At 37.7% G+C, this 25,174-nt stretch overlaps 1 protein-coding gene across 6 annotated transcripts in view; it reads right to left on the reverse strand.

The window, feature by feature from the left end:
- USP15 (ubiquitin specific peptidase 15) overlaps positions 1–25,174 on the reverse strand; it is a 72,514-nt gene that overhangs the window by 17,425 nt on the left and 29,915 nt on the right. For 3 of the 6 annotated variants that reach the window (XM_052788939.1, XM_052788940.1, XM_052788941.1), the window contains 4 exons: positions 24,402–24,547; positions 21,816–21,877; positions 11,240–11,323; positions 4,431–4,575 (listed from right to left, as the gene is read on the reverse strand). In XM_052788939.1, coding sequence (XP_052644899.1) covers positions 4,431–4,575; positions 11,240–11,323; positions 21,816–21,877; positions 24,402–24,547 — 437 coding nt within the window. Of the gene's footprint in view, positions 1–4,430; positions 4,576–10,178; positions 10,247–10,285; positions 10,447–11,239; positions 11,324–21,815; positions 21,878–24,401; positions 24,548–25,174 lie in introns of those variants that run through there. The other 3 variants (XR_008235481.1, XR_008235482.1, XM_052788942.1) reach the window with 3 other exon arrangements.

Raw genomic sequence — 25,174 nt, forward strand, 5'->3', positions numbered from 1 at the left:
CTCTAGTTTTCTTGAGCTTTGTAACACTAAAAGCCCCTACTTGGAAAAATCAAAGGTCTCTTTACAATAATCACAGGGATGAAGGGGCAAGCCTAACCTTAATGAACATGCAACAAAATTTAAGAAACTGCCAGGATTATCACATTTCTACCTCGTATGGCTACAGGGCAAAAACCTTCAGACAAGTTTCTCAGACTATGGAGAGCAAGATGTGCAAGGAACTGGCCGCCTTCTTCAAGGAACACTGATAAGAGTTCTGATGCAAACCATCTTCACTGTACACGAGACGAGAGCAAAGAGAAAAGAAATTAAACAGTTTCTGAAGCAGAAATAGCTCTTATGTGAACACTAAGGGGCCTCAACGCTGTCTGGGAAGGATGAAGATCTGAGAAAAGTGGTAATCAGGAGGAGAGCGAATAAACTAAACTCTGCTTCTGTTGAAGAAAGCTACATTGATTACACTCAGCACTGAGTAGAAGGGATCAAAGCAGGGCTGTTTGAATAGAACATGAATGGAATTGGAAACTATTTCAGAGTCTAAAACTCTACAGTAAACTATTTTGTTTAAAGAAAACAGATTTATGCTGATAAACAACCCTGTGGTGACATAACTGTGAATGAAGACATCTTAAAAAGGTAAATAAGCTAGAGTAGGTAACCAAAGCAGATCAGAGAACTGCAGAATAGTTGAGGTTGGAAGGCACCTCTGGAGACTGTCTGGTCCAATCCCCTGTTCAAAGAAGAGTCACCTAGAGCAGGTTGCTTGGGATTGTGTCCAGTCAGGTTTTGAGCATCCTCAAGGATGGAGGCTCCACAGCCTCCCTGGAAAACCTACTCCAGTGTTTGATAACCCACACTGTAAAATAAATTTCTTAAATTTAAATGGAATTGCCTGTGCTTCGGTTTGTGCCCATTGCCTCCTCTCCTTTCAGCGGGCACCGCTGAGAAGAGTTTGGCTCAGTTTTCTTTACTCTTCCCCCACCAGGTATTTCTCCCCTTTGATAAAATCACTTTGGAGCCTTCTCTTCTCCAGGCTGAACAGTCCCAGCTCTCTCAGCCTCTCCACATAGGTCACATGCCGCAATCCCTTGATCACCTCTGTGGCCTCCCACCGAACTTGCTCCAGTATATCCCTGTATCTCTGGTACTGGGGAGCCCAGAAGTGAACCCAGCACTCCAGGGGTGTCTCGCCAGTGCCGAGTGGAGGGGAAGGATCACCTCCCTTGACCTGCTGGCAATGCTTTTCCTGGTACAGCCCACGAGGATGTTGGCCCAAGGACACGTTGCTGGCTCGTGTCCAGCTCTTTGCCCAGCAGGACCCCAGGCGCTTCTCTGCCAGTCTGCTTTCCATGCGGTCGCCCCCCCCACACCTCCACCCCCCTCCACCCCAGTGTGTACTGGTGCCTGGGGTTATTCCTCCCCAGGTGCAGGCCTTTGCATCTCCTTTCACTGAACTTCAGGAGGTTCCTGTCTGCCCATTTCTCTAGCCTGTTGAGGTCTGTCTGAATGGCAGCACACCCATCTGGTGTATCAGTCCCTCCTCCTGTTTTCCTGTCATCTTTCATCTTGCTGAGGGTGCACTCTGCTCCATCATCCAAGTCAAAGCCTAGAGCACCCAATATTCCCCAGCAGAGTTCCCTAGTCTGCCATCCACATACTATCTGGGCCCATCCATTCATTGCTTCCAAGATTAGACAAAGTCAAATGTGTTCAGAGTGCTTCAGCCATAGGCATTACACCTCTAGCCAGAATAATCCAATATTACTCTGCGGTAACAGTAGGAGGTGAAATTAATGGCAAATTAGTGCAGCAAAATGTATGCTTTCATGTAACTGCAAAAAAGGTATAAGTTAAGTGGTGGCAAGAGGGAGAAGACAGTAGAACTTGCAGTCTGTGAGACCTCGGTGTGTTAAGAACACGTCATACTTCCACTAAAAAGCACTTTCACGGATTTCTTAGATAATATTAAACTCTGAACAACACTTTTTTGGAGAGAGATAGTAGGTGGAACTGAAAGATACTTTACACTTCCTTGCTAAGAAAGCTGCCAAATAATGCATTTGAAAAAACACACATCAAGGACATACTAAAGGTACTATGCCAAACTAAAAGCTGCACTGCTCAAGAAACACCTGATTTTTCTTACCCAGAGCACTGCCTTGTGAATCAGCAAAACTGAATTTATTAATTTACACTACAGTTTCTCAGAACTTATCTGAACACTTGATTCCCTAGATATAAGTGAAAAGCAATGAAGTCAAAGCTGACATAATTTAGAAAGCAGACCTCAGAATTAAATCCATTTAACACAATGGGATACTGATGTGAACTGTTACAAGTTTCTTAAGCTGTATAAGATTCCTAAAGGCAATAACCCATGCTTGTAATTTTCACCTAAAAGGTTTTTTTTACTTTTAAATCTACATATATGCAAATTCATGTATACCAGTTTAACAAAGGTTTGAATAAGTAATCAAAATTACCCTTGTTTTTAATCAGTCTAGCCTGACAAACAGTTTAGCATCATAAAAAGTATTTCACTATGTACTAAGAATATTACTTGAATTCAAGACAATTCTAGTTCACACACTAGACAAAAATATTTTTTTCTTCTTTACAATAGCATAATGATGCAATTCAGTAATCAAGAGAGGTTACATATAGCATTTTTATTTAGAACGGACGCTGCAAAACATGTGCGCCTCCCCCTTTCAGTTTAGCCATCTTTCAGTGCAGCATGCTAAAAAAAAATTTGAATTACTTCCTGCACTGTTCAACTTCTCTTCAAGTATCCTTATGAAAACATTTTTAGAAACAAGAATAAATTGAATTTTATGGATGCCTTATTTATATAAGTATGGAATAACCCCATATACCACTACAGGCTGGGGGCTGACTGTCTAGAAAGCAGCTTTGCATAATATTGAAACAAGGGGAGTTTTCCGCACGTCAATATGTCCCAGTGGTCCTCTTCTGTGGAAGAGCCAGCAGTGCATCCCTGTGGGAAAGGTGGCCAATTGCAAGCTGGGCTGTATTAGCAATAGTAGCCAGAGGCAAAGGGAAGCAAGTCTTCCCCTCTGTTTGGCACTTGTGAGACACTGTTGGAGCACTGTCCTGCTTAGGGCTCCCCAGTGTAAGAAAAGAGTGGAGGAGGCCCACCAACATGGTCAGGGGGCTGGAGAACAACATACAGGGAAATGTTGAGAGCTGTACGCATTTGTTCAACCTGAAGACGACAAGACTGAGGAGAGAGCTCGTGGCTGTCTGCGGCTACCTAATGGGAGACTACAGAGAAGCGGAGCCAGACTCTTCTCAGAAGTGCACAGTGACAGGGCTAGTGTAATGGACACAAACAGGAGGTGGGACCCGTGATCATTCTGTGGTCCCTTCTAACCCAAATTATTCTCTGATTCTATATACAAAGAAGGGATAGAAAATCTGCAGAGACTATGAAACTCTGGAGTATTTCTTCTTTTGAACAAATTTCAACAACTTCATAAACTTAGCTTACAAATATATCTGAAACTACTTTTCTCCTGAACAGGCTAAAGAAGGAATTCAACTTTTTTTTTTTTTTAATCTCGCCCAAAGAAATCACAAACATAAGTCGGGAACCCTTGTGATGACAAAGGAGGAGATTAACTCTGAAGCATGTTTTGTTTATACTCAGCAGGAAAAAAATGCGAACGAGAACTTAAATACATTTTACAGTTTTTTTGACATAAGACTGCTTTTATGACAAAACATGAGTTCCAGAACTAACCCAAACCAAATTAAACTGCTAGTTCTTTCTGATTGTTAATCTACCACTGCAGCGTCCACTTAAAAGGACTAAGTTTTTTTTGTCTTGATAAGAGTAATTATACTAGTATTTCTCTTGCAATCATAGCAAAGAAACAAGCTATTACATTCCTGTAAAACATCTCATCCATGAAATAGCAGCTATTCAAAGGGGAAAGGTCAAAGGGAAATATGTTCAAAGGTTTCCTGCATGTTTATCATGCACTTTTAGTGCGCAGATCATTAGTTAGACATAAAGGCCCAGTAATCCACCAGTCATTTACTTTTTGACAATTCAGCACTGCAATCTGTACTCAAGTGCATCTCAAATTGAAAAGTATTTTTCGTGACATGCAGGCATGGCAATCGTTGCAAAAAGCAAAAAATCCGACTTAAGGGCTCACTCATGTAAAATGCTGGTCAAATCTCTTTCTGACATGGATCACCATGCAAAAACAGGGGAAACAATGAATGCAGCTATGTAAATCAACTTTTCTAGTATACCAATATAGATGTATTATTTCCTCACTTTTAATCCTATCCTGCTACTTAATGGAGTCCCTTAATATCAGTTTCCAAACATGGCAAAATATAACAAGATATTAGTTTCCAAGTAATAAGACAAGCTCATTTTATTCTAAAGTACGTACCTGAATTGCTGAATTCATGAAACATGTATTCCCCAAGTTACTCAGGCCACACAGGCCTGGCTGCTCATTGTGTCTTCCTGGCTCTGAATAATCATAATTCTTATAAGTAGTATATGATGGGAGACAATAGTTTGAATTTTTCACACTGTAAAAAAACAGAACATCTTTCACAATGTAAACATGTACTCTATAGTACTTTAATACATAGATGTACTTTTATAAACTTAAAATGATTAAAAATGTTAAAGTAACTTCTGTGAACAAGAAAGGATTTTTAAAAAGTATTTAACTTTGGTAATAACATTAATTTCAATTTAAAAGTCATCTGTGCAAACAACCAAAATCTAATGCACTGCAATAACTGTAATTATTATATCCCTACCCCTTTTTGATAGGAGCAGCTTCACAGCTTACTCTATTCTTCATTGCTCCATCAAATTTAATACACTCAGACTTTAGACACCACCAGCAGCAATCAATCATTTACGTCCCTTTTGCATTCTGCTACTGCAAGAGTGAGGTCGGTGGGAATGGGAATGCAGAGTTACAGGTGAAAGCTGAGATTTCCAAGGCCACTGTGGCATAGCTGCCTCACTGCATCAGAGAGTCTATTTATAGCTTCCCTGCTAGGACAGCACAATCCAGCATGCAAATGCAGGAAAGCCTTGAGAGGTAAAACAATGCGCAAAATGCCTTGTAACAACTTCATTATAAATCTCTATGATGCATCTGTTTGGAGAAACTGGAGAAGACTGAAATAGGCAAAATGGTAAGATTTAAAGCAATTTGTTTCCAGATGAAATCGTGCAAATACTAAATATAGAATAACCCTCAAAACAGTAAAGTAAGCATATCCGAGAACACTAGAAAGGCAAAAGAATCTTGTAAGAGGATGCTCTGTAATATTACAGTTGTTAGAAAAAACAATCAACCAGAAAGGTTAAACACTTTCTTAAACTATTTCAGGGACTGATCATAATGAAATCTGCATGATAGTAGCTTTGGCTAAAGTTCAAAAGTATTTCTGCAGTCACTAAGCGTTATTCACGTTAGAAGCAACTTGAACAGAAATTTGAAAGTCAATTGCTAAGAATGACAAGGAAAAATATGCAGGGCAAAGAATCAATCCTCATAAATAATTGAGATTTATAATTGTAAAAGTCTGAGTATGCAGGTGCCCAATGGTACACTCCAGCCATTACTCCTGAAACAGTATCACACTCTTTACATCCAGCTGAATTCCAACTGTGCCCTCAGTGCACAATTACTCACTTTTCATGAATAACAGTTGTTTTGTTTTAATCACAAGATTATTGAAAAATTCAAACGGAAGGGGAAGAAAAATTCTCCCTCTTTTGATGGCCTCAGAAATCTGTGTAGTTTATAGCTCCACTGTTCATAAAGCTGGTGTTCTCAAACTTTTACATCTGATCATTTCTTTTTAATAGTTGACTCTTCTATCAGTCCTTCCCTCTTCCATACATGTGCATTTTCTCTGCTCTCTGGCTTGCCCCCAAACTAGCTAAGTGGCATTGTGTTTACTCGTCATTCTCCATGAAAAATCCCTGTAAAGTTAATTTTGCCCATTCAGCTTAATCCTAACTTAAATGCTTCACCCGGGTTTATACAAGATACTTTTTGAACTCCAGGGCCCACATACCCTTCAAGCTTGCTTCTGTGGTCAACCCCTCCCTATCATTAGTCCCTGGTTCACCCATGCATGAGAGATCCCCAGGGAAAATTACCTTCCATCTCCCTTTGCAGCTGCAGTCCAGCTACTGCAATCAACCCCTGTTCCCTTAAGTTGGCAAGCCTTAGATCCCCCAGAAGAAAAAGCACAAGCTTGCCACTGGTGCTAATGCAACCTCCACAATAAAACCAAGCCCCCGACCCAGCTCAACAGCACACAGCAGCAATAAAAATGCACATGTACAGGGTGCACAATAAGCTTCTACTTTCACCCTGCTTGCTTCCCACTGCTTTCCTCACCTGACTCAGAGATTACACTTTTCACATGGTTAAGAGAAGAGAAACTTCTTTTGGAAATGTAGGAGATGTAGGGATAATAAACAGATTAAATGTGATTTTCCTGGGGATTTTCGCTCCCCTTTTTCCTTCTCTGCAGCTTTCCCCCCTTCACGAACTGCCACCTTAGGAGGGACACTAGAAAGCTGGGAAATGCAATTGGTGTCTTTTGGCTATAGTGCATTCATGTGAAAGATTTCGTCAAATTAGCTGAGTAATATCATGATAATTTAGTTCAAGATAATTGTAATGCACATAGATTCCCAGTGTTGGTGTGCTCTAAGGGACAAACTGTCAGAGTTTACTTCTCAAAAGGGAAAGCCATTTCGGAGCTCTTTCATCTTCTGTACTGGCTCACAGAAATATATTTGAGGGGTTTAGAGAATATTGTTACCACAGTCATCCTGTGAGTCAGGTCTATTCATATATTTTTCTTTCAGGGTTCTGTGATATTTTATCAAAACATATCCAGCAAAATACAGCACCTACTATGTGCAGGAGACTAGGAGATGTCTCTTTACAACTTTATCTGTCTGCAAACTTCATTTTTTGCTGGAAGAATTATTTTTATTTAAATTACATTGTGCCTCTGCTTTTTCATGGTTTTGAGACTGGACAAAAAATAAAGTATTATTAATAGTCAGTAGTAAATGGCTAACAATGGAAAGCAAGTAAAGATACAAGGCAAGTCTACATAAACGTCATTCAAACAGAAATGCCCTAAAAAAAGTAACTTATGATAGCATATCCCCAACCTCCATCTGCTTTTTCTGCAAAACCTTTAGAAAATTGCCTTTAATGAAGGAACAATGCATGGAAAAGCAGAGGGGTAGTATGAGAATGGGGCTGTCACATAAGGGCAATAACAGAAAGAAAACACCGATGGCTCTTAGAAGAAATTGTTGCTCAAAAAATAAGGCAAGACTTGAAAAAATGAAACCATCTTCAGACCCTTGAACAGCTAGACTTGTTCTTGAAGTAGTGAAAACGGTAAAGGGAGGTTTCCAAATGAGATTTTATTATCTGTAAATCTGTAAATTTTGAATTGCATGTGCCATATTTGAAATGACTTATATGTGCTGTCTGTATCCTGCCTTTAAATCTCAAAGCAGCTTTCAGATGATGAATCTAGAGCACTCACTGTATAGTTGAAGTTCTGGGAAGCATGAATTTGGAACAGAGAAGTTTGCAACAGCATCACTAGCTTTGGAAAGGACACAATATGACAATGCAGTGCCATATACCAACAACAGGTGCTGCAAAAGGAATTTGAGTTGCAAGAACGAGCCCAAAAAATTAAAACTTTGGAGCATGTACTGAGCTCTGTAGTATTTCAACCACTTTAATGCACCGCCAATGTGTTTTTGGGACCAGCCACTTTTAACAAACCCGTAATTGGGCTCCATCAATTTTTAGAGATGCCTGAAGCAGCAGGAGAGGCCCATGTCACTACACAAAGGCTACTGTCTTTGTTATTGTTCATGATCATCGTCTGGAGAGCAAAAGATAACATTATAATCTACTTAAATGAATTAAAAAAAAAATCACCTTCCTCATAATATTTGCCTATGTGTCAGGTGCAACATGAAGAAACTGTTTCTACAGCTGATGTAATGAACATTTATACTTCTTGATGTAAGCATATTGAAATACACCAAGCATGTGAACAAAGCTGCCAGCTGCCCATCTTCTGACAAGCTGACACTACTGAATGATGAAGCAAGATATTTTAGAGCCTGAAACAATGGTTACAAATGAAGAAAACAAAACAACTTTTCACTTAATTACCCAAGCAAAATCCCTATTCAACTGTTTTTAATCCCCTCCCCACATAATTTAAAAAATACCATGACAAGAAATGTATTGCTTTATAACAGCAATAAACAGAAATTCCAGTAAGACCTAAATGATGCGTCTCTCCCTGCTCTTCTGCATCCACTAACACATATTATGCTAATCCTCCTATGTTATTCTTTCAACAAGATCACCTGTAAAGGCAAAAGAACATCAACGATCAATTATTTGGAATCCTCCATTCCATCAAATGCAAACTCACATTTACAGAAATGAAGGCTTTAGACCTGATAAAATTTGCACAAGCTATTTCTATTATCTAATGTATGACTATCTCAACACACAAATATTTACCAATTTGAGGCTTGGTATTACTCAAAACACTTCCTGGATTAGACAAGTATTACAGAAATGTGTGCCTTATAAAGAAACATGATACTTTTCAGAGTTTTAACATAATTTGTACTCTATAGCCGAGCTATAATAATTGCAAAAACAGTCTTGCAACGACTAGCATTTATGACTATTACTACACACAAACTGTTGTTTGCTTTTTCTGCCTTACAAATTGGCTTTGTCAGCTACAATTATCTTCAAAACAAATGCTGGTATTTCTTTTAGAGGTACAGCATCTCACATCCATATGGAAGTGCCAATGGATCTTGGAAAGCTGCAAATGTATAATTTTGCTATTGTACTAAAGGTAACGTGCAATGTAAGAGACAACAAGGCAGAAATATGAAAAGAAATTCCAGACAAAGCTGACGTTAAGTAGTTAATTAAGAAAGTAATGAAAAGAAGATAGCATTAATTAATGGAAAAGAAGTGCTTTCTTAGACAAGGAGGTATTTGTGAGAAGAGTAGAACATAGGAAGAAACTGATCTTAACCCAGAATGAAATAATACAATTAAATACAGAGAAATATCTTTCAGTTTACCTTTTGAAGCCAAAAATTCTTAATGCAACAGTATGTAAAGTACATAGTGTATTAATGGATATAACTTCTCTATCACTGAACTAATTAATCCTGAACATGTATTCTGACAGAAGTGCTGCTAAAGATTCTCCTGTATTATATATTGTAGTAAATTATAAATCTGTGGTTTTTAAAATATTTGTTTTAAACCCATCATAATTGGATTACTGCATTGTAAGGAAAACCATATACTTCTGCACTGAATATCTGCCTTACATAACATCCAGATATACAGTGTTTCGAGTTACAAGAGAAAAATGGCTGGTATTTCATAACACTATAGAGAACATGTACCTACTACCTGATTTACAAATGTTTAACTTAGAGTTAGGGCACTTCAAGGGACCAATCCCTTATCAAATCTGAATTTTATATCACTTCCTTTTAAACACATATTTCTGTTGAAAATCCTCAAATTAAAAAAAAAACAACAAAACAAACAAAACAACAACCCCAGAATTTTACCTTAAGTTCTAAAAGCTCCCATTTGGGCTCCAAAATAAACCAAGAAATAAAAATAAAATCAGCTAAAGCAAGTGAAAAAAACTATCTTTAAAAGCTGCAAGAGCTGGCAACAGGTTTCATAAGTGCTTCCTAAAAATAACGACAGCATCGCTAGGGAAAAGCTAACACTAAAAAAAAAAAAAAAAAAAAAAAAAAGAGGAAAAATAATAAAAAAATAAGAAAGACTTGCTGGATTTAAAATGGTGGATCCCTAGGAAAAAGTAACTGTTAAAGTTTGGTTTTGGCATTACAACTGTCTTTCACATAAGCAATGGGGGAAGGAGAGATTAGTTCTCAGCTGGAGGCTCAGCTCTGGTCAAGTAATTTTTCACACAATCATAGATACAATATATTTTTTATTTACTACACATTCACACACAGAGTACAAGAGACTGCAGTTAAATACATGGATTTCAACTGTTTAACAGTGAGAGTTGGGGCTACTCACAATTGGTAGAAGCACAAGTGACACTTCACCCCTTAGGAAAAATCACTTCTGATAAATGCAGTATTTAACTGGAAGATATTGTATAAGATATTTAATATTTATGTCACCTTTTTAATATTTAACATCTTCATGTTTGATCACAAAATGCATGTTTGGAAAAATATTTTAAATTTGAATGAATTGTAAGAATAAGCCTCTTCAATTTCCCCCAGCTTGCATTAAAGATGAGTGCTCTCTGGTTTCAAGCATTTGAAAGATGCTCCATTATCTGTTAAAGCGAAATAATTCCATGTTTTTCTATATTCACCAACTTTTTTACAGTTGTGTACAACAAAAAAAGATTACACACAAAGTTGGCCACTGGAATATAAAAGCTCTTCTTTTAGAGTTTTATCACATTCTTTATTAAACTTCTGATTTGGAATATAAAGGAGAAAACTCTTAAAAGTGAGAAGCCTCTTTTACTAAGCCTCTGCTCGTTGTAATGTTCAAGCACACCTATCAGACTGATCTCACTCAAATCTTCTAGCACTAAGACAGAGAAGTTGCTGATTGTGATTATAGCCACTGATTAATTATGACAACAATTATAGCTAAAACAATTCAGCTGTAGTGGTCTCAAATCAATGTGTGATATCACATATGCTGCTATTATACCTTACCATCAATAAATAAGGGAAAACCTGACCACCATAAATGTAAGTAGTTTACGCTTTTTTTTGTTGTCCATCTAAATTCAGGCAGGATAACGACAACAATGTATTTTTAGCATGACAAACTCTAAATGAAGTCTTTATATATTTTCTTACAATGCTCAACATTCTTTTTAAGTGTCTATTCTACTGAGCACTAAGAGTTACCAAACATCTTTAACTGCGCTTCATTTCCTGATATCATGCGTTACAATACCTACGCTATGGAATAGTGACCAGTAACAATTCACAACCCAAATATTGCAAAACAAATCAAAATCCTTAAGCTAGGAGTTATAAAACGTCGACATTTATTTCTGTCACACTGGGGCGATTAAATTAAATAACGTTTTAAGGTATATAGCTTACTTTCTGTTGTTCATGTTGTTATAATTATTTGATAGAGATGGAGAGATCTTTGGTAAAGTTGAAAAATTGGATGCACCTGGGGACCTTTAAAAATATGAAAATGATAAATTAGATAAAAATGCTGAGATATTAAAAACTATGAAAGAATGCTAACAAATGAACAATGCATATAAACAAGCATGGAAAAGAAATATTTTTTAGAAAGTGGGCAAAGCACTAAAAATACCTAGGACATGCAGCATTCAGAATCCAACTTTTAAAACTTGAAATGCTTCACAGTACTTTATACTTTCATATCATGTTGAAGAAATAGAGCTATTAAAAACAAAAAGCAAGCAAACAAACAAACAAAAAAATCACAGGCCACTGTACTAAAAAAATTGTTTTCAGTTTATAGTATGACTATAGATACTTTGATGTTCTAAAACCTAGAATGTAAAGTTTCTAACATGGAAATTTTATGAAGTTTTCATTTAACCATAAATGGATGTTGATACAAGATACAAAAATGATTAAGGTACATACTTCAAGCTTAGTTTAATAGCAGCATGAAACCATTTAATTAAAATCTATTAATATTGTTAAAAAGATCCAGGATATTATGTACAACACTAAATAACCTTTAAAACCCTTTTTTTCCAAAAGTAATAGCATTATCACTCATACCCACTGTTTAAGACTATTTTAAAATATAAGAATATTGATAATTTTAATCACAAAGACCGTCTGAATGTAGCAATTAAATACAATACACAGCTATCTTGCAGTGTATTTTTCTTTTTCTGATCAAATCTTACAGATAACCATGGAAAAGGCTCTGAATACTCAAAGGAATTTATGCACCTTCATGTTTTTGTGGGCCCTATGCAACTCCAGGTGGTCTGCAAAAAGCTGCAGCTGTCATTGGAAAGCTTTGAAATACATACCACAATATTAAGAGAAGAAATTCTGCATGCTCAGTATTTTTTTAAGCACCTTTCAAGAACTAAACTCTGCAAGGAGATAAATATTTTTACACAGGAAATTTTCCCGAGTATATTTTCACATTGATTTTCAACTTTTTATTAATAAACCTTTTCCAAAAGATGTATTACCATGTCAAGAAAATGTTACTTAATTTTTAAAGTATTCTGACCCAACATTCATAAAGCTTTCCTGTAGATTTCCTTTATCAATCTAAATCCTCTTCTTTGAAAATTATCTTCAAAGAAGTAAAATACAGTATCCACAAGAAAGATATAAAACTGAAGTCAGTTTAACCCTACTTAAAATTCAAGACAGAAGTTAAATTATGCACATTCATACATGTAATTATTTTAGAAGCAGCTACTTGAACTGAGTCATTTTTGAACTGAAACTGAACGTTTTGAAACGAATTTGAAGCTTTTATATGATTTAAACCAAATTCAAATGCAACACATTTTAAATTTTAAACCTGAATGTATAACTGTTCTCTAAAAAATTAAAAGAAACCAGAATGAGCTACATAAATAAAAGTCTGGTTTGCACCAAAACCTAAAAACAAGTTAATTTGTTTCTTAGAGAAGATGACCATGAGTAGTTTTATTCCTTGATAGCATTTGCTATCAAATACAAAGTGATAACAACAGGTAAAACAGTAAGAGACTCCTACTACTCTGAGGTGTGCAGCCTTTCTATTTGCTTACGCCTGCTTACATTGCTAAATCCTGTGTACAGAGAAGAACAGAATTCATTCACAGCTCTTACAGCTTTTAATACATTTCAATACTTGTGACAAAACTTTGTAACAATGTCGGCAGAAATCCCCTCCACCATTTAAAACAAAAAAATAAGATCAAAACAAGGATAATAAAAAACCCTGAGAAGACAGTAAGTGCTAATGCTGAATGTATTGCCATACTTCAGTTCTGCCTTTAAAATTGTACAAAAAGAATGACCAAGTATCTACTCATAAAACAACTGCATTGACTTAGGAATCTCCTAAGACAAAATGAGTAATCAAATGTGCAACAAAAACTCAATTATGCTTTAATTGCAAGGTTCTAAGACAAAGTATATGTCCTTTTAGTAGTATACTAACTTCAGTATGTGTTAAAGTTACTGTGGTGTTAAAACACCACAGAAAGATGTCCAAAGAATACAGTTACTTGCTTGACAAAAATGATCAATTTTAAACTCTGGTTGTAAAAAAACCAATAATCAGTAAATGGCCTAGTTTCTCACACGCAGGAGAAGAGTAAACAAAATTCTCAACATAGCTAGAAAAACATCAGGAACTACGTAACAGATAAATTTGAACAGTAACTTTTCGTGATCTAACAAACAAAACCCACAAAATTATTTATTGTAGTTTAGCATTTCAACAGTCCAGCAAAAGACAGGTTAAAAACCAAACTTTACTGTAGTCCTATGCCAAAATAGATGGTAACTCACATTAGATACTGACTTCCCTACATGCTTCATTAAGCCTATCGTTAAACTGCTCTACACTTTAACTCCCATAGTGATCCACAGCAGAGACATAAATACAGACGTCAGCAAAAACAACGGAACCAGAACAACTGTTTTCCTCCAGTAATCCGTGGGCATCTGCTATACATTGCCTGGATCACAATGATAAAAAAAAAGCAGACAAGGCTTCTTCGGACAACTGGAAGAAGCCTAACATTCACAGGCCCTAGTCCTTATGGGGGACTTTAACCCTTGTGATACCTGCTGGCGGGACAACACAGCAGGGCGCAAGTAATCCAGGAAAGTTCTGGAGTGCATTGATGACAACTTCCTGACACAGGTGGTTGAGGAGCCAACAAGGAGAGGTGCCTGGCTGGATCAGATACTTACAAACAAGGAGGAATTAGTTGGGGATGTGAAGGTTGGGGCCTTGGCTCCAATGAACATAAGATGGTGAAATCCAGGATCCCGAGAGAGAGCAGGGCAGAAAGCAGCAACACAACCCTGGCCTTCGGAGAGCAGACTTTAGCCTTTTCAGGGATATGCTTGGAAGAGTCCCATGGGATACAGCCCTGGAGAAAAGAGGGGCCCAAGAAAGCTGGTTGATATTCAAGGACCATCTCCTCTAAGCTCAAGAATGGTCCATCCTGACAAGTGGAAAATCAAGCAAAGGCAGGAGGAAGCCTGCATGGATGAACAGGTTGCTCCCGACCCAGCTCAGACATCAAGAGAAAGTGGCTGAGTGAAAGCAGAGGCAGATAACCCAGAAGGAACATGGAGATACTGTGCAGTTACGCAGGGGTGAGGTCAGGAAAGCCAAAGCCTACCTGGTGTTAAATCTGGCAAGTGACATGAAGGGCAACAAGATTCTACAAGTACATGAACAGCAAAAGGAAGACCAGGGAAAACATGGGCCACTGCTAAATGGGACAGGGGCCCTGGTGACAAAGGACATGGAAAAGGCCGAGCTACTCAAGGCCTTCTTTGTGTCAGTCTTTACCAGTTAGACCAGTTTTCAGGAATCCCACGCCCCTGAAACCAAAATCTGGAGCAAGGCTGACCTATCCTCAGTGGACGACAATCAGGTTAGGGGGCACCTGAACACACTGGAGATACATAAGACCATGGGGTCTGATGGGATGCTGGTTGATGTTACTGTGATGGCAGCCTTGTTTATTTTTGAAAGGTCCTGGCTATTGGGAGAGGTCCCTGAAGACTGGAAGAGAGCAAATGGCACTGATATCTTCAAGAGGGCAAAAGAGAAGATCTGGCGAACTACAGGCTACTCTGCCTCATCTCAATCCCACAGAAAGTGATGGAGGAACTAATCCTGGAAACCACTTCCAGACATATGAAGGACAAGAAGGTGACAAGGACGAGTCAGCATGGATTTATAAAATGGAAGTGTTGCTTAACCAGCCTGATATCCTTCTATGATGAGATAACTAGCTTGGCAGATGAGGGGGGGAGCAATGGATGTTGTTTATCTCAGCTTCAGTAAGCCTTTTGACACTGTCTCCTATAACATCCTCATAGACAAGCAGATGAAGCAGGGGTTACTTAAGTGTACAGTGAAATGGATTAAAACCAGCTGAATGGCTGGGCCCAGATGATTCTGACCAGTGGCACAAAGTCCAGTTGGAGGCCAGTCACTAGTGGTATACTCCAGAGGTCAGTACTAGGTTCTATAATCTCTAACATCTTTATTAATGATCAGAACGTGGGGATGGAGTGCACCCTCAGCAAGATGACAGGAAAACGGGAGGAGGGACTGATACACCAGATGGGTGTGCTGCCATTCAGACAGACCTCGACAGGCTGGAGAAATGGGCAGACAGGAACCTCCTGAAGTTCAGTGAAAGGAGATGCAAAGGCCTGCACCTGGGGAGGAATAACCCCAGGCACCAGTACACACTGGGGTGGAGGGGGGTGGAGGTGTGGGGGGGCGACCGCATGGAAAGCAGACTGGCAGAGAAGCACCTGGGGTCCTGCTGGGCAAAGAGCTGGACACGAGCCAGCAACGTGTCCTTGGGCCAACATCCTCGTGGGCTGTACCAGGAAAAGCACTGCCAGCAGGTCAAGGGAGGTGATCCTTCCCCTCCACTCGGCACTGGCGAGACACCCCTGGAGTGCTGGGTTCACTTCTGGGCTCCCCAGTACCAGAGATACAGGGATATACTGGAGCAAGTTCGGTGGGAGGCCACAGAGGTGATCAAGGGATTGCGGCATGTGACCTATGTGGAGAGGCTGAGAGAGCTGGGACTGTTCAGCCTGGAGAAGAGAAGGCTCCAAAGTGATTTTATCAAAGGGGAGAAATACCTGGTAGGGGAAGAGTAAAGAAAACTGAGCCAAACTCTTCTCAGCGGTGCCTGCTGAAAGGACAAAAGGCCACAGGTATAAATTGAAATAAATGAAACTCCATCTGAATATAAGATGATGTTCACACAAAAACAAAAACACACAAAAATTATAAACTGTCACTTTTTTTACAGTGAGGGTGGTCAAAAACTGGAACAGGTTGACCACAGTGGTTGTGCAGTTTCCATCGCTGGAGATACTCAAAATGTGCCTGGACATGGTCCTGGGCAACCTGTTCCAGCTGCCCCTGCTTTGAGTAGGGGGACTGGATGAGATTATCTCTAGAGGTCCTTCCATCCTCAAGGACTCTGATTCTGTGAAGGTGTGGTTGTAATCAGGCTAATGTACAATTTAGTATTTTAAAGCAAGCTTTAGTATGCTTAACCTACTTCAGTTTAGACTATTCTCTTCTTACAAAATCCAACTAATTCAGTTAATCATACTTCTTTGGGGGTTGTGCATGAAAGGTTGATATTTTAACATTCAGCAATCAAAACAAATCTTAATGTTCAGGGCATGCATTTGTTAAGAGTTTCTCAACCCTGCATTAACTGATATTAATGAGCATGTTTGTTAAACTAACTTGAAAACGTCTGTTGTACATTACCAGTGTTTGATGTTTACCCACAGGGGCTCAGACACATGGTTACCACAGTCTAACAAGTTATTATGCATCAGCAGTCAGCATTCCAGCTCTTGACTAAGCAGACAAGCTCTGACAGCTCTTGCTTTTACAATTTAAGACATCACAATAAGTCCCCAGTTAGCTCTATTCTCCACAATTATCTTTCTTGCAGCAAAGTCAGTAGAAACACACACCTGTCTGCACATCAACTGCTTCAGGGAAAAAAATAACAGATTTTATATCTCTTGATTAAAGATGACACTTTTCATTTCAGTAGACAAATAGTTTTTCTTTTGAAGACTCATAGATATTTTTTCCTAAAACACTTGGATATGCAAGCATTAAATTATTTCAAAAAGGATAGCTAAGCATCTTTAATTAATTTTTTTTTCTTCAAAACATTATGGGATCCAGCTCAGAAACAAAAAAGAATGAAGAGCCTTTAGTGCTTTTCCAAGATAAAGAGGCATACAGTTTTGAACCAGAAAAAAATTTATGAAAAAACTTACCATGTGACTAAGTATTGTAAGAAAACATTCATTATTACCAAGAAGAAAAACTATAAATGTGCACAGTCTCAAATTTTTGTGTGGTCAAAAAAAAAAAAAAAAAATCAATGTATTCCCTTTCACATGCAAAAACTGTTGAAGTTAACAGCAGACCATCTGTAAATTATGCAAAGTTTCATTAGAATGATTTATTCCACAGTGAAGTCTAAAAAAACTGGATCAGAACTAAATCTCTTACTTATTATACACACAGATATATATTGATAGATTAATTAAAAATTCTTAAGTTTTTTGCCATATAAGAAGCATTTTTGAAGAATATGATGAATCAATAGATTTAATACTTGTTTATTAAGTTTTCCAAGAAAATAGCAAACAATGCTTCTCTAAATTTAGAACGAAATAAGTTTCTAGTTAATAGCTTCTTTGTATCCTTCTCTAACTTGCTTTTCTGTTTGCACATAAACAGGTAACAACTTCTTAACAGAAAACTAATAGAAATCTTGTCCTGGCTATTCATTTGGTAATTCATGGAACTCCAAAACTTAAGCTCCTTCCTTCTCCTTATCTCAAGTTTTATAATCACAGATTGGAGGAAAGGTTTTAATTGTTGTACAGTTTTTCCCTGAACACAAGTAATCTGATTTCGTAGTACAGCTGCTTAAGTTACTTGAACTACAACCTCAGATTTTTTTTATATCTTAGTGTAAAACATCCTCTTGATGATAATAAACCATTCAAATAGGGTTGGTTAGTTAGTTGTTTTTCCACCTGTGGAATAATCTCCCACAGAAGGATACAGATATGAAAAAAAAAACAAACCTGACTGCACACAGATCACAAGTCTTCATTCAAGGACTGGGATCAGCAGCAACTAAGCTACCAAAGCAACTTGGATCTCCATGTTTGGATGAGTTTGTCACATGTATGACATTGAAGAGACAATTATTCACAGAAAAGTTAGTATAACAAAACTTGCTGCAGAACTGCCCATTAATGCTGAGTAATACCTATTTTGGGAGCAGATGACAGTAAAGACATTCCAGAAGAAGTCACTATGAGCTCACTAGAAAAAGTTTCACAGAAGCCAAGCTTCCTGAGCAACAAACATCCCAGTAGCCGATATAAACACTTGATATAAACAGGACCTCTCAGAGACCCAAAAATCTGGCTATTCCTAAGCCTGACTGATCCTGTGCACATTTTAAGCACGTACACAATATTCAGATGCTTCCAGACAAAAAAACCCCAGCAAAACACAAACATTTTAAGTAGCATTAAAATATGAGACAATAGCAGATATCATTAAACTGTAGTGGGGTTTTTACAGCAGATGTTGCAATTACTTCCAAAATTAAGTAAATGTAGAAGTTAGAAGAACAGTACACCTAAAAGAAATCCAAATACTGACCAGCTTGGCCATAAAGCTGAAATTCTAAGTTGCAGAGCTGTGTCCCTGCTCCTATATAAAAAGGATCTCAAACTTGAAATCATTTCTTCCTAGTTTCTTCAGAAGAAGAGACAATTATGATGATAATCGATCCTTTAACTTCTACCAATTCGTTCTACTTCTAAGAGAAACAGAATTATCATTTTCGAAGTGTTCCTTCCTATACTGAGCTGAGGTTCCAATTTGGCCACTTTCAAAGTAAATATGTTCTTTTCTTGCAGTAGAAAAAGATTCTCACACCTTTAACACGTTTCTCATTAAAAACTGCCAACGTTCACCACCTGCAGTAGGAAGAAAGAAAAATTGCCAAAAGAAGCAATCAATTCAAAGATTGCTGCTATGCTTCCGCTAACAAGAAAGAGGCAGGGAAAATGTGCAGAATATCTTACTCTCTCTCATTTTCAACTGTCACAACATAGGTTGTGCTGCCATTCAGACAGACCTCAACAGGCTAGAGAAATGGGCAGACAGGAACCTCCTGAAGTTCAGTGAAAGGAGATGCAAAGGCCTGCACCTGGGGAGGAATAACCCCAGGCACCAGTACACACTGGGGTGGAGGGGGGTGGAGGTGTGGGGGGGCGACCGCATGGAAAGCAGACTGGCAGAGAAGCACCTGGGGTCCTGCTGGGCAAAGAGCTGGACACGAGCCAGCAACGTGTCCTTGGGCCAACATCCTCGTGGGCTGTACCAGGAAAAGCATTGCCAGCAGGTCAAGGGAGGTGATCCTTCCCCTCCACTCGGCACTGGCGAGACACCCCTGGAGTGCTGGGTTCACTTCTGGGCTCCCCAGTACCAGAGATACAGGGATATACTGGAGCAAGTTCGGTGGGAGGCCACAGAGGTGATCAAGGGATTGCGGCATGTGACCTATGTGGAGAGGCTGAGAGAGCTGGGACTGTTCAGCCTGGAGAAGAGAAGGCTCCAAAGTGATTTTATCAAAGGGGAGAAATACCTGGTGGGGGAAGAGTAAAGAAAACTGAGCCAAACTCTTCTCAGCGGTGCCCGCTGAAAGGAGAGGAGGCAATGGGCACAAACCGAAGCACAGGCAATTCCATTTAAATTTAAGAAATTTATTTTACAGTGTGGGTTATCAAACACTGGAGTAGGTTTTCCAGGGAGGCTGTGGAGCCTCCATCCTTGAGGATGCTCAAAACCTGACTGGACACAATCCCAAGCAACCTGCTCTAGGTGACTCTTCTTTGAACAGGGGATTGGACCAGACAGTCTCCAGAGGTGCCTTCCAACCTCAACTATTCTACGATTCTGTGAAAAGCTTAGCTGATGTTCTGAAACGATCCTGCCCTTTTCAAGCAATATAAACCTTTCATTCTTTCCAATATTCTATATTTTGACCTTTCTAAATATGGCATTTTATTCCCTGGCCTTCAGAATTTATGTTTACAATTTGTACTTTTCTAAAACGAGCACTACAAAGAGGTAGTCACAGCAGGAACCGGTGCGAGACCAGCGTGTGACCAATGACAGGACTGCAGGAAGGTAGCTGGATGTATACTGTTTGTGATGACAAACTAATACTCCTAATGCATCTCACACAGAAGACTCAAAACCAAGTGTGTAATATTTCTACCCTTTTAAACATTTATTACATTTTTCATCATTTTAAACAGATGTAAAAACCTGTCCCCATTACTGCTTGTTGATAGTTTCTATCTGAATCCACTAAATTTTGCAAATTTTCCACTATTACATTGCATTTGAATACCAAATTTCAATCCATCTTTCTGATACCTGACAAACCTCAAAAACATGCCTCAGCTTCACAGTAGAACTATTCATCTTCATTTGCTGGCTTACTTATAGCCTCCACTGACACCAGTATTCTCAATTATCATTTTCCTTGTCCTCAGATCAAACATTTTCCAGGAGATATTCTTTAATTTATATATTGCTCCTGAATGCCTTCCATAAAGTGGAATGGAAATCTGGCAGAATAAAAGCAGGTACCAACACCAAGAATATCTTCCTACCCAAACTTCCAAAAAGAATCCGTGACATTGAGTTATCTAAATTCTTTTAACTTCCAAAATCTATGTTTAAAATTTGACTCAGAATTCACATTTCTACTAGATGCTTTTTGAGGTCAGAGACTAGACTTCAAGTATTTTGCATCCCATTCTTTCTGCTGCTCTACATTCTCAATTCTTTGTGTCATAACATCTTGGTAAGCAACATTACACTGTTCATGCTAAGCTTAAATTGAACTCAGACTTCATTAAGCAACTTAATAGAAGCTAGTGTTCCTAATAAAAGCCCTTGACATAAACCACCAAAAATAAGAATCTGTCCTTCAAACGATAAGCAATGATAATATAAAAATATTTTAAAACAACAGTGAACCTCAATTAAATGAATGCAGAATATCAAAAGAAATAAAAGGAACTTAAAAGAACTTTTTCTGAAAGATATGTTCAAGAACCAGCCAACAATGGGAGAAAACACAGTTAACTATCTGTAAGGCTGAGATCATGTTAGTTTACTAGTTAACTAGTTCCAACTGTTCTTCAAAACCAACAGAACATGTTTTAGATTCTGGAAACAATATTAAAAAAAGTTTATCCATTAAATGAGAAGAACCACACTCAAGTCTTTCTACTCACTTGCCATTATCAAGTTACTGCTGATAATGGCAGCAGGAAGAACAGAAAAGAAAGAGAACATTGTGCTCTCTTAATTGACGACAGCCCAACAAAGAACAAAAGCAACATGCTGGTAATGTGGACTGCAATTTAAATAATGGTTATGTGTAAATATTGTGCTCTGGAGATAAAAGGACAAGCTATCCATGGGAACATTTAGATATAAAAAAATACTGATAAAATACATATATCTATGTTCACCTAACAGATACATTATGCTTTGAAACAGAAATCTAAATAAAATAAGCCAAGTTTTATGGTTTTCTACTATGGATTTTTTTTTCTATTTTGAAGCAGGATAACATGTATCACTGACTGAAATCAACAAAATTAAGCAACGTACATGCAGGAATTCACCATTATTATGTAATGTTCTACAATGTGCAACACTTAAATACACTATTCAGCATATTTTCAGCTAAAACATCTGAAGGCTGATTTTCAAAATAAAATGCCACTTCTAAAACAGGCTTTTTTTAAAGCAAAATAACATGTGAAAATAGTTAAGCTATAGTGAATAATATGACTTAAATTCACAACTTACTTAGGTGTTGAAGGACCTCTTGGCCATGTCCCATCCTCATTCTTCTGTTCTATCACCAGTACCTACCACAAAAAGTGTAATAAGGAAACTGAAATAAAAGTATCAGTAGATTGCTTTCTGTTCCAATCTTTTTAATGGATTTGCTGACGTGTAATTGAGATAGAAAAGACTGATGTTTAAGTTACCATTCCCTGAGGTTCAAGAATATTCTATTCAATTACACTGCATTTTCCTCTTGCTCTATTCACTTTTTTCTCCCCACAACTTAATTTGTGCAACTTTGGTCAAGCCACTTAATATTTGTATGCCTCAACAATCCATAGATAAAATGGCAAGACCTTACCTCTCAAAGAGGTCAGAAGACGACCTGCAATGTCTAAATAGCATCTATGAATCTACAGAAATCACATGTCTATACAACAGCCCTGTCAAGGAAGGGATATTCCTGAAGGAATTTTGCCTCTCATACACACAGATTGGTAGGGAAAAAAACCCCCAAAACCTCAAACCAAACCAGTTTCTGCCTTGATAACCTTAAAATCATACTTGTCTGGTTACTCCTGTATTTGTTGCAAAAGTATTAGTCTAATATTAATTTTCCAATGGGACAGTTGGTTAATGAAATTAATTTCATTCAAGTTGTTATTGGTACAAAAGGGAGTACAGAACACTCAGTCCTAAACACAGGCATCAAGTGCCATTTGAAACTCATTTAGGTATTTCAGATATCTGCCCTATGCTGGCAGATATGACACAGGACCTACAAAAAGCTCATGCCTTTCTGGATTGACAGCTGGGATAGCCTAGATCATCTGAAATGGCAACTAGACTCCAATATTTAAACTGAATCTAACTCTTAATTTCCAATGCAACTAATTCTGCTTAACTGTACATTGATGTTTCAGGATGGTAATTAACTGCCATGCTGAGCCCATATGTCTCTACACAGTGACATACATTCATTCACATATGCGCTTACGCTCAAGACCTTATACATAAGTCATGCTGCCACTTGAAGATGTAATCACATTTTCAGTCTGAATACATTAAGATATGACATTGAAAACCAGCTTTCTATCATGAGCTGCTTTCTGTCTGGAAAAGATTAGTCTGCTATCTTTGGTCATGAATGCTGTAAGACAGATTCTGCCATACTTCCTTCCATTGGCTCTAAGAGACTACTAAATAAAAGGAAGATTTAGACTTAGAAGTTCAATGAAACCCCTAAAGACTCACTTCAGAAACCAACCAATAAATTCAAAACATTCATTTACTCAACCACACGCATGGTTTAGAATTACACCGTAAAAAAATTACTATTAGGTTAGATAGACTGTAAATAGTCAGAATAACTATTATTAGATAGGAGGCTCAGCAAGAAAAACAACCTTGTGTGTCAGCAAGTGCAACTGACCAAACACACATGGTCTACCATGACATTTTGCATTTTCAGAAACCATGGTTAAACTTGGTTTTGAACAATATTTGTTTTGCTGAAAGTACAGATGTCACCTAGAGATCTTTTTATGGCTGTATTAGACCATGCTTGCTTCATAGTTAATGTTTCACTGGGATAGAGGCAATTTGCAAGTTACATCTTTGACGCAAATCTTTTATGGGACATGCGGGCTTTTCCAGCAGGACCTCTGAACTGTTAGAATTACCTATGTTAGGGTTTAAGTGCATGCAGCATGAAGCTAAAGGGCACAATAGTTCATGCTGTTATTTTGGTGCACTGATTACTTACCTTCCATGCCATAAAAGAAAACTGAAGCACAGCATAAATACTGCTGGTAAGTAGGTTAGAGTCAAGTATTTCAAGGCAAAAGGAAATACTTTAATATAATCTTGCCTACAACTACTGCCATCAAATTTCATCCATTCATATTTGTAGTACGACAGCATGAACTACAGCTGCTGAAAAAAAATCCAAGTCTATTTGAAGACTAAAGAATCAATGTAATAATCTGAAAAGTTATTCTAATGATGAAATTGTTCAATCAGTTTGCATTTCTATTTGTATAGCTTTAACATCCAATATTTGTTCTTTATATACATCTGAAAAGGTAAAAAAATTATCTTGTAAGAAATCCTCCCATAAAGGGATTTTAAAGTGATATAGTCTCATGCTAAAGCAGGTTTTCAAGCTGTTTTGTCTCTATAGTTATTTGAATTATTTTAATTTTTTCTTAATTTCTTTCTGAAATCTGGACAGTAGAATTTGAGTAGAAGACATCATTCTTTTAAAGTACCTAAAAAGTTCTTCAAATTTGGGGTTCCATTATGGGAACATATCCCAGATCTTAGCAATATTTTTTTATTTCAGATTTTACCAAATCCAAAGTCAGCAATGTTATGTTCATTTACTTTTAATTCACCAGGAGAGTTAAACTCATCTTTAATCTTAAAAATATACTCAAAGACTACTTTTGTTTTGATGAATTTGTTTACAAAATCCTCTATCCTAACACAATCTATTAGAAGGCAATTTTCATTTAAAAAGAAGGAAAATTCATTGGATACAGCTACATTTTCATGAGCAAAAAAATAAACGTATTAAAAAAAAGAAATAATATTACACTGTACCTGTCCCTGGTATAGACCAGCATCCTGTATGGTACTGTCTGGTTTATTCAAAGGTTCAAAAGTATTACTCATGTATTTGTTCCACAATCTGGTCTCTTTTTCACCTGGAATATTGAAGATTTTTCTTATCTCTTTTTCAATTGTATCTGTTTTGAAAGGGAGAGAACACAAGTTTAGCATTTCACTACACAAACAGTATAAGGCTGAATAAAGCATCAGTATCACCTACTTTTTTCTTATATTCAAAATATGAATGAAACTGTAGAAATAGCCATGCAACTACATGTCCTACATGTTGTAGGACAAGCAGGAAGTTGCTAGTTTGCTTACCTTTAAAATGGAAACAGACGACTATTTTATTCCCTCCTGAATCTCTTAGCAAAGCAGACCAAATAAAGACAAGGTGATAAATAAAAGATGACATGAGGTACCTAGGTACCCATCTACTAATTTCTCAGAGTGTGGGTAACACAGGAGTGTGGATGGGTAGGGAATGATTAAAACCGAGACTGGCAGCAAAACCAGGAGCAGGAAGGGCAAGTCATTCTGTTCCTCTCCCTAAATCAAACCCTTTTTGGTTTTCACTCTTCTACTACCCATATCCCAGTGCAGTTATCACCAAGCACAACATACATGTGTAAAGTTTAATTTACATGCTCACAGAAGTTAAAGACTACTCTGTAAAACTGAAGTGCATACATTTATTTTAAAAGGACAATGAAAGATTTTATGTTCCTGAAAGATTTAACATAAAAATGGTCTACCAGCTCTTA

The sequence above is a fragment of the Harpia harpyja genome, chromosome 6 (genome assembly GCF_026419915.1).
Source record: "Harpia harpyja isolate bHarHar1 chromosome 6, bHarHar1 primary haplotype, whole genome shotgun sequence".
Classification (NCBI taxonomy): Eukaryota; Metazoa; Chordata; class Aves; order Accipitriformes; family Accipitridae; genus Harpia; species Harpia harpyja.